Here is a 10808-nt window from a genome sequence, read left to right as displayed (position 1 = left end):
TGACATAGAAAGGAGGATGTGTATGGTAAAATGAACCAGCAATGATCCAGCAACAGAGAAGTCAGACAGACTGCAAATGCAAAGCATACATTCTGCTAACATGCCAAACATAACTATTGAGGTTTTCCTTTTTTCCTTCTCTCTACATATTCACTGTCCAAAAATGCAAGTGACATGCTAGCTAGTACACAGCAAGGCTGCATGCAGGAAGAGCTAATGTATGTTTAGTGGCTCAGTAATTGTGACAGGGATACAATTAAGGGGAGACCTAACCACATCACGCTGCCCTCATTATACTGCTATTACGTTCCTGATTGTGAAACAAAGGTACATAACAATGGCTTGATAAGACCTCTTGTTTAATGAGACTTTTCTGTAACTCCTGGGTTCATTCAATTAGTAAACAGGTCTTCTATTGAGGCCTGGGCACCCCAATTCTCATTTTCCCAAATGCGACACACCCCCACCCCTTACTGCCCCCCACCCCCCAGCCACCCCCTGCCCTTAGCCTTCAGCGTCCCACATTGGGTCTTGGCATCCCCCCCTGAACATTCAGGACACACAGACTCCTCCTCCGACCTCCTCAGATCCCCTAACCCCCTTCCCCTCCACCCCCTGCACACACCCATTTGATTGTGATTGACAGCGTCTTTGTTCCATTGTGTGGAGCTGTCGCCTCTGATGAAGACACATACACAGAGCTGAGGCGCTGCGCTCATTGTACATTGCACAGAAACTACAGGTCCACGACGTGTTGCACTGTCTTCTGATGATGAGCTAAATTCATTCAGACCAGGTGAATGTTACTCACCAGGACACAGTGGGGCATGGCAGGATGGGATGGGACAGGGTGTGGACACTGGGCAAACTCAGGCTCCAAGCCAGACCTCAGTCCTCTCCCAGTGTGGACCAGGGGGTCCTGGCCCGATGGGCTAAGGGGGCCAGCTGGAGAGGGAGGCTCAGGGCTGCGCAATGTGTCTGAGGAGGCCGTCATTAGGGTTCACCCCTCCTCAGGGATGGGAACCAGGTCACATTCTCTCACACGGCACAAAGCAGGGTGTGTGTGTGAGAGGGGTGGGGGTTCAAGGGAGGGGTTTTGATGGGGAGCAGGCCATGACCTCTTTATATCCATCAACAGATCACTAACTTGGCCCATAGACATGCTCATACAACACATTCACACACACACGCATGCATGCAAACACATGCTAATGTGTGCATATGTGCACAGACATGCACACTGACAAAAATGCATATTTATGTGTTTTGCAAAAGGTCTTATATATGTCTTTACCTGACTATGGTCCCATCAATATATGTCTTACCAATTTAAGTTTCTTAATTATCAGTATGAATTTATGTTGTCTATAACAAAAAAACAACAACAAAAAACATGATTGGCCATGTCTGCAACACTGTATAGTCAGAAAAGATTTTAACAAATCTGTCCTATTGCACTTGTCTATCTCAGGCCACTGAGGACAAATTCCTTTACACTACGCTCCAACACTGCTTGCTTCTAATCCTGTGAAATCCACAGGTTGGCCACCAGGGAAAAAAACAGTGAAATACCACCCCCTCTTGGTGCCCAAGGAGTCCTGCAGACAGTGAGAAAACCTATCAGTATCAATAAGAATTGTTGGTCAAAGTACACATTTTGAAATTGATATTTTTGTTTTTTGACAAAACAAAAACTATACTTTTGAGAGTAAATCAGGATTTTGTTTATTTCTAAATCAAGTTGCTAGATTAAAAATATCTGACCCACCCCTTCACAAACCTTTAAAAACCAAAAACATTCAGTTTATCAAAAGAAGATTAAAAATACGATTCAACAGCAGTTATGACCATGAGAACACTATGTTACTGCAAACATGAAATTAAGGGCACAACAACAATAAAAGCAGATATATTCTTTCTGACTCTGTCTTAGATGTTATAACTCTGGTGAGCCTGAGTGTACAGTTATCTAGGCTACGAGTTACAGCATTGTTAATTCTCTATAATTTTATTGTTTCTCTCTCTGAGTTCATTTTTTTGTGCTTTGTGGTCTGTCCATGGGACTTGTATCTTATGTTCTGTATATGTGTTCTCTTTCAAACAAAATAGACATCTAACCACTTATCTCTGTTCAGTTCCTCCCATGTAGCAATGACTAAGGCGTGGCCTTCTCTTTATAATATGTATGTACAATAATCCAACGTGTATGCTGTTTGCACTTCTGTGTTTTTGTGTATGCACGTTTCTGTGAGAATACATGAGGTCATCCTGCATACAACATCTCTGTGACAAACTTGTGCAATTGTGCATGTTGTCTTTATGTTATCATGGTGGTGTCTTTGATCTAAAAGGCACCTCCAGGTCGCTGGTTCTAGTCTACCTGCTTGGCCCAAACCCTCAGGAGAAAGCACAGAGGAACTGGTTGGGGTCAACAAAATGTGAGGGTAAGTGTAGAGGGCAGGACTGGACACCCTCTTCAGTTGGGTGAGATTGTGCGTCTGCGCAGGCAGCTGCATGTCAGGCACTTAAGGATGCTCATGGTTATGTGCATGAGAGGGCCGAAATTGAAGAGCAGGTTGTAGAAGGTGTTGACAGACAGGCCGCCGGTTTCATCTGCATACTTTAAGGCCACAATGGGTGTGTAGAGGCTGTTGGTCAGATTCCTAAAGCGAGGGCTGCTTGACTCAATAACCTTTTTAGTGCACTGGAGAGATGAGAAACAAAAGAGGTTTTGACTTATTCCATTATTGTGTAGGCAGCTTGAATGTTTGTAGCAGTTAGTGATCAGAGAAACACAACACTGATTCTTGAATCTTGGAATAGATTCATTAAAATGCGAGTTAGAAAAATGTTCCCTTACTTTGGCTATGTCCTCTGGTGTCTGGCCCATGGCTTCAAAAATATCTATGGATGATGGCAGGTAAACATCTTTAAAATAGCGAACTGTGTCTGCGTCTACTCCTGGATACTCCATCTTAGCCACATCCTCCATCATCTTTGTCTCAAACTCAGTGTGCACGGGGCCAGGCTCAATCATAGACAACCTGAGGGGAGTCAGATACAGAAAGGCTCGTGAGGAGCACGTACAATACAAACTAAAGACAGATGTGAGGGAAGAGCAGAGGAAAGAGGATAATCTACCGGATATTGAACTTCATCAGTTGCACAGCCATACTCTCACAGAACCCTTCCATGGCAAACTTAGAGGCGGTGTAAACATCATTGAACACCACTCCTGATCCAAGAAAAAAACAAAACAAAAACAGGGGGATCAAGGACAACAGCACTGTATTATCAGATTGTACAGTGTTAATTATCAGTAGACATCAGTGAAACATTATTTACACAGACAGACCTACAGTACTTGATTCAAAGTAAAAGATGACAGTCAAAGAGGACAACACAAGTGCCAGACAGAATGTGAAAGTCGGTTTTGCTTACTTGCATGTGATTGACAATTTATCAGATACACTGACTTGTTCTGGTAAACCCCACCCACCTGGCACTTCAGACAAGTTAAAACAAACTAAAAATTCTTTGCAATTGCTGACTACAAATAGCAATATTTGTAGTCACGTCAGCAGGCCCGTTAAACAATAAACAAACTTGGAATTGTAAGTATCTTTTCCTGTATTCTTGTATCAAACTTAACTGCATAACAGATTTTCACACGTATTGGTAATTACACCCAGATCATACCCTGAAGACCCATGACACTGCTCATGACTACAATGTGTCCTGAACGCCTCTTCTTCATGTCTGGCATCACTTCTTTAATCATGCGGACCACACCAAAGAAGTTGGTCTCAAACACTCTTTTCATCTCGTCGATGCTGATGCTTTCCACCGGTCCAAGCAAGCCCACACCTGCATTGTTGACTGACAGGAAACACACAGACACGCAGATGACACAGTGTTTGTATCGCTAACATTGTAATTAACAAAACTTTTAAAACTGTTAAGATACTGTCGGCTTGATATGAACTCATAACTGCACAGTTTATTCTGTTCACTTGACCTTACTACATGCAGACACACATTAGAGATGGTATTACTTGATATTGCCACCAGATGTCAGTGTGTGACAACCACACAGAGGTGTGATGTAACACCATTCCATGTCCAAGGGCCTCTGGGTCTTGAGTAATTAGGTGAAGGGGGATGCAATGTTGGATTTAGAGTGAGATGGAGAAAGGTTTATAAATAGGACGTTAATCCAGACTAAAGGTTTAAACCCCAGAATTGAAAGAGTCACCTACTCATGAGTTATTAATCTGGTTACAAATAATTTTACAGCTTCCATTACATTAAACGACTTAAGGGTTTTCATCGAGTGATTGACCCCTACCATCTGCTGAGATTTGTGGGTTTAAAAATACATGTGGGAAAATGCAGCTGCAGGGGTAGTATGGTGTATGTATGGGGATTAGAATGGTAGTCCTTTTTTTTTTTGGGTGCATAAGCTATTTGTCCAATGGAGAGCGACCAAAGCTTCAAGACATTTCAGTTACAAATCTTCAAAACCTTTGTCCCAAAGTTGTATTATTACAGTTATTACACTGTACTATGGTATTTTGCCTTTTCACTCGACAGGCTCAAAAATATGACACTACTACAGTTTACTATAGAGGGGTGGACTGACGGTTGGTGTTCTGTGCATTTGGTGATCATTCCAACACACAGCTAAGAAACTGAGTTAGGTCACATGGTACATTACATAATGATTTCAGGTTATATCCTAAAACTACTTATCAACAAAAAATACAATATATGAAACACTTTTACACACATTTATCCACACAGGGGACAGGTAAAAAAAAAAAAAAAAAAAAAAAAAAACGTAAATGAGAAATGCAGGCCAAGTTTCAGGTGTGTCCCACTCACTCAGGATATCAATATGACGATCCTTAACATTGTTGATGCACTGCTTGACTGACTCATCACTGCACACATCTAGTGGAAGCAACATCAAGGTCTTGCCATATGCATCTCCAGCTGCCTCCACTAGCTTGTCCTTCTTCTTCAGGTCACGCATGGTGGCAATGACTGATAGGGAGAGACAAAGAAGTGGGAAGTATTATTAAACTTGTATGATGTGGCTTCAATGCAAAAATGTCTTTGCAACTGCAAAGACATGCTTAGGAATGTGTGGAGCACTCCAAGCCATCAGCACTGAGATGCCTTTTTATTTCAGTCAATTTTTGTACATTATTTTACATTTTACATTCTGTACTTTCACAATTCGTCACTTGATAGGGAATCAACTAAGGAAATCAGAAATTATTATTTTCTATAGTTGAAAAATCCCTTATTCCCCCTTATTCATTATCACACCTGTGAAACCTATGATGTGCTCTGTGAGGCCACCACTAAACCACTCCCTTAACACACACACACGCACACACAAGCAAGAACACGCAAACACTCTCAGTTGACAGAATCAGATCTGAGGGTCAGAGTTCCTAGAAAAGACCACGCCTCTCAGTTTACAGAACACAGAATTGATTTCCTCTGAACTTTACACACTGGGCAACATTAACCTACACACAGCACACGAATCTATCATGGCCAGTGACAGCAGCTATCAGCACAGAGTTGACTTGGCTTTCACGGTTTCTTCCACGTTGTGTTTTCTGGTTACACTTTGCTGATTGACGTTATCTAGCAGAGAAAAGAGAGACAGTGCTGTTTCACAATGGCAATCAGTAGGAGTAAACAACCTCCTGTTCACACACTCATCTAAATCTACCTGTTGTCCTTGACAGATAAAGGCAAACACTCACCTGATTCTTGTCTGAACAAAGACATATATAAAAGTAAAAGAGGTATTTCTAGACTGTTGTGGTTTTAAATTTCTGTGCAAACTCAGCAACCTAGTTTCATTATGATCTATCATAATGAAACTAGGCTCATTTTTTGAGAATTTTGCTTTCAAAGTACCCTGAAACTTGTCTTTGCAAGCAGTCAAATACACACTGTGCATTAATGATGTCTCGTGAAGTCTAATTAAGTCTAATCTTATGATTTGAGACCTGGGTGTCCATGAAGCAACAAAGAGATTTACTTATTGGTAGAGAAGAGAACAAGAGATCCATTGTTCCTCTGGCTCCTGCAGGAATTACTCTTGGGCAGCTTAAACATTCTTGAATGAACCACATTGCGTTATACACACACAGAGGTCTTTTTGGGGTTTGTCTGAGTTTGGAGCATGTTACTGCAACTAATTATTACTTTATGCACAATGTAATATTTAATCTCTGTTGGATTTCCTAAAACCCTGGGAAAAGAGCAAATCAGCTTCATTGCTCAGAGGTGGCCTTATTGAAAGCAGGTCACAATGTGAAAAAAAATCTGCTCAAACCAGAGTTGAGGGAGCAGTTAATCGCTTTTGTTTTGCTCATCTATTTCACTGTAATAAGACCGTGAGATACTAGAGGCCCTCAAAGAAAAAATGAAACTTTAACTAACCCTTGCACAGTTGTTCCTGAAGTAGAAAACAAGCTGAAAGACTTTAATTAGAGAATTTTTAAGATAACTATGGTAAAAAAAAAGGTTACACTATTAACTCACTGACTGCAGGCAGCCAATTATGTAATTCTGCATGAAGTCACATCTAACAACAAAATCTTGTCACAGGGGGGTCTTGAAAGCAAACTCCTGCCAACAGGGGTGGGGGTAGGAAGGTGGTTTAATGTAATTCCCTCTGAGGCTCCATGACATGAAAAGGTTTTGGATCTCCAATTCTTAGAGTGACATTAATGATGGCTGAGAAGCTGGAGAGGAGACGCACAGACCAACAATGTTAAAGTGGGACACCCTAACTCCACTGTGCACCAATGAAGACTTCAAACAAGGCCCTTGCTTTAGAGTGAACCCTGCTTGTACAGGTCTCAAACTTTGTCCCCCTTTCAACACTCGCTCCAGTGAGGGAACTATAGGCACATTAGACACGGCACTAAACCGGAGCAGGCGGTCTACAATTCACTGCAATAAAAGGGGGCTTTGTGCTGGAGAAGTCACTTGAAAGAGAACTGACAAGACTCCTTTTATGATTCCGCCTGGCAAGCGGCATCCTTGCAGAGCCCTACCCTGGAAACTGCGCTTTCAAATGATAATAGTTGCACCAAAGGAGCGACTGAATCACAGTCCTTACAAAAGGATATGGATCCGATATCACTAGGGTTGGCTATTTCAATGGACACCACACGAAATCACTTATTTGCGTTAAGACGGAGCGTTGCGCATGAAACTCAACCGAACTTTGTGCGTAAAGGAGGCTTGGTGCAATAGCAGAGCTTTGCAGGAAAAAGTAAACACGGAATGGTTTCTCAGGCGAACCACACTACTATAGGCTTGCTACTAATAGGTTCGATCGAAGAAACAATGTAGAAGAAAGCGCATTTACCATGGTAACGCTTCTTTTCATCTTTGGCCAGCGTGACGGCGATTCGTAACCCGATGCCGGAGGAGCAGCCGGTGATCAGCACAACTTTCTGCCCGCTGTTCGCCATGATTTGTCCGGGTAGGCGCTGTGTTTTTCAGCGGTCCTCTGCTCCGGATGGTCGCTGCCGAGGGAGCTACCGATCACCGGACTTTTAAAAAACTAAAGCGGATCATGCAGCCACGGCAGCCATGTGAGCGTCTAATTCAGTCACATGTTCAATAAAATCAGCAACCAAATAAAGACGTGGTATCGCAAACACCCCTTGCAGACAAGTTTTTTTTTAAACTTGATTGGTGCCGCCTGCCCTGAAAATGAAGTTAATTCCTTCAAAATGTGTGTGGCCGTGCATGCGCGCACGTGCGTGTCGTAGAGGGGGCAGTGCTTATTTTGATTTCTGAGCTGGTGACCCTAACAACAAATAACCATACTATACAGTATACAAGTAGTGATTTGTGATACCTAATGTTATTTCTGGTCCAGTGTTGCAATTAATATTCTCAACAGGACTTATAGTTTTACCATGATATATTACTGATGGTAACCTGCCCCCACTTTTATTTAGACTTTTTAAAAATTATTTGATATTATTTTTTTTAAAAGTATTATTTAATTTCGTTCAATTCGTTGATAAAAATTTAACACAATTAAAAGTGCTTAAATATTTGGGCTGACCATTTGAGCTCTATAAAAATCACACATATTACCATGTTAAACATGTTATCTCAAGCTTACCTTAACTTTAGAAGGCAGTGGTTGTTGTAACTTAATGCGTTGTATTGTACTGCCATCTGGTGGTAAGAAAAGGTGCAGCACACTTAAGATTCACTCAGGCCTCCTGAATGCATAATACCTCATCAAATGAATAATACTGATAGTATCACTGTAATCCACATATTTACTAAATATAAGAATGTTTTGGACAAGCAGTGAAAGAGTGATTTTTCAGAGCTTATCAGCTGTTTTAGTTTGGTTTGTCAGCTGTTATGGTGATTAGTGGACCCTGTTCTTGATGAATGTTGTAAGTGTCAGTGATAAGATCTCAAACTAGACATGCTTCTTTTTCTTTTATGAAAGGCCCAAGTGCAAGAGTCAGAGTCTGCTGTGTTCGGGCCTGTTGCTAAATGTGATGCAACTCCGTGCAAACTAAAAGGTACAGGGGAGCTTTGTAAGTTTAAGTTTACCATTTGCTTTAATACCAATCCTCACAACCCCCAAGCAGGGATGAGTGGATGTTCCAAAGAGCAGTCTGGAGTGATTATTAAGTGAATGATTTGTTAAAAGTACTCTGTGATTTATATTCCTCTCTTTTATCTCACTTTAACTGTTTTTGCATCTACTTATCAAATCTCATGCCACCTCAACATGATGCAAATTTCACAACTGCTGGTTCCCCTAGTTAAGAATGTTTGTTATTAGATTTTTGATCCTTTTGCTTTTTGATTGTTTTTAATGTTCTTAATGTTCTAAAATATACATGTTAATGTGATAATTACACAGTGGAATAATCAGCACCTTTGTTACTGTTTTAAGGAATGAATTGAACTGGGATTATTATGATTGATCTTGCGCAGCTTAGGTGCCTTTTGTTTCCTGTTTGGAAATGGTTGTGGAGGATTACGCTGCACCTGTATGACATTTTAAAAAGGATTACTAATATAACAATGAACAATTAATACATATGGCTATAAAGAAAGTCCACCCAGGTAAAATGAGTTTGGCTGTATTCTCAACAAAACAAAACAACTCAGCTTTTAACCTGATTCCACTGATGGAACCAAAACTCGCATGGCAATTATGACAATTTTATGACATAAAACAGCTCTGCCCTTTAAAAAGTTGATGATGACACATTATAATCCTCCCACTTGGTTAATCCCTTTAACCCCATTCCCACTTTAACATGTCAACACGGTGTGAAGCACCAAAAGACAAGAGAATAGGTGAAACAGAGGACACTGATTCACTCACTCAGATCAGCAGAGGGACCAGCAGGAGAGGGCAGGAGTGGGTCCTTGAATTTTCCAGCCAGCTTTTGTCCTCTGAGGGTAATCTAACGGACCTCCATCATCAAGAGCAGTCATCCATTTCCATCCTAACTTTGAAAGAAGACATATTTTAACAATCAGTGGAGTCCTGGCCTGACCCATCAATGGTCAGCTAGTAACCAGCAGGCTGGTGGTGTGAAGACAGGTTTGGCCTTGCTGTAAAAAAGACAAAAACAAACCCAAAAAACAAACAAAAAACAACAAAAAGTATATGATACATATATAACTCAATACATCTATGAAAAATCTATTTCATAGACTTCCAATCACCACTGCTTGCAATAAACTGTCTATTATTCTGACAACACAAAACACACTGTCAGCTTACACAGAGTTCAGGCCCAATTTCCTCTTGCTGTCTCAGAAAGCTGATGTCTGCCTATTTAGAACATCCCTAAGCCATGACCCATTTCTCTCACTGGAGAGCAGAAGTTTATGATGGGATAATGAAAGCAGAATTTGCATTGTCAATGACAGTGTGCAAAACTTGCACTGCAGTGACATTTAGCTTATATATTTATATTTGGCTACAGTTCAGATTTTATACATTTGGCTGACAGTCTTACTGCAACTGACAGTGTCAGGAACAGAGAATGAAAAAAATAGTCCTGAACCTTTGACCCAGACCAACCCACCAACACTAAGCCAGCAATTAAAAAATAACCTTTTGTCTATTTTGCTATCAAATCCTTAATCTGAAGTCAGTTCTAATTTAACTTATTTGTCCCCCAGTTTCATATTATGAAACAATATAAGAAAGTATAAACCAACATTGGTCCAATCATGAAGTGGCCCAACAGGAAAACTGCTGACGCTCCAGATGGCCAGTCCAGCACTGGAAATGGTGCTAAAAGTGTTAGAGTAAGTCAGTGCAGTAATGTAAGGGGCGTTCCCGGCATGCTTTCCCTTCTGCCTCCAGAGAAAGTGGACAGGTGTGGATGGAGATGAGGAGGGGCGCTGGATAGCCAGAGATGTCTACCAGCCTTCAAGCTATTGCTGTGGAATTTCTGAAGATTGAGGCACTCAGACAAAGAAGGAGTGAGGAAGGAGACAAAGAGGAGGAGAAAATACAAGCCCATACATGCTTTTCCATGCCACGTGCTTTCTCTGCTTTTAAAATCCTGTTGTAAACCCTCCTCCCTTTCTAACCCCAAACTTTCTCCTCTCAACTCTGCTGCACTTCTAAACCTATGTACCTTCAGTATTTAACCTTCCTTGTAGCAATCAATTTTTCCACATCCTTCTTCTGAACTTTTGTCTATTCCCTCTGACACCTCAGAGCATACTCCAGCTGTGCCCTGGGCCGAAGCCATCCATGA

At 41.3% G+C, this 10808-nt stretch overlaps 1 protein-coding gene across 1 annotated transcript; it reads right to left on the bottom strand.

Annotated features, from left to right (window-relative positions):
* Window positions 1–624: 624 nt before the first annotated feature.
* On the bottom strand, window positions 625–7791 carry rdh8a (retinol dehydrogenase 8a). Its single transcript, XM_041061697.1, has 6 exons — window positions 7406–7791; window positions 4885–5046; window positions 3700–3879; window positions 3142–3235; window positions 2861–3044; window positions 625–2704 (listed from the first exon to the last, which is right to left on the bottom strand). Exons 1-6 carry the CDS (start codon window positions 7509–7511, stop codon window positions 2477–2479), a joined length of 954 nt encoding a protein of 317 aa, XP_040917631.1. The 5' UTR covers window positions 7512–7791; the 3' UTR covers window positions 625–2476.
* Between the last annotated feature and the right edge of the window lie 3017 nt (window positions 7792–10808).

Source organism: Toxotes jaculatrix, chromosome 18 (assembly GCF_017976425.1).
Source record: "Toxotes jaculatrix isolate fToxJac2 chromosome 18, fToxJac2.pri, whole genome shotgun sequence".
NCBI classification, from domain to species: Eukaryota; Metazoa; Chordata; class Actinopteri; family Toxotidae; genus Toxotes; species Toxotes jaculatrix.
The sequence above is the reverse complement of the archived record's forward strand: the minus strand, read 5'-3'. Positions and strand labels throughout refer to the sequence as shown.

Coding starts and splice junctions, on each gene's coding strand:
- rdh8a (XM_041061697.1), bottom strand. CDS start 7,511: ATGGCGAACAGCGGGCAGAAAGTTGTGCTGATCACCGGCTGCTCCTCC. Junction 5,047..7,405: donor TGAAAAGAAGCGTTACCATG/GTAAATGCGCTT, acceptor TCTCCCTATCAG/TCATTGCCACCATGCGTGAC. Junction 3,236..3,699: donor CAGTGTCATGGGTCTTCAGG/GTATGATCTGGG, acceptor TTCTTGGATCAG/GAGTGGTGTTCAATGATGTT.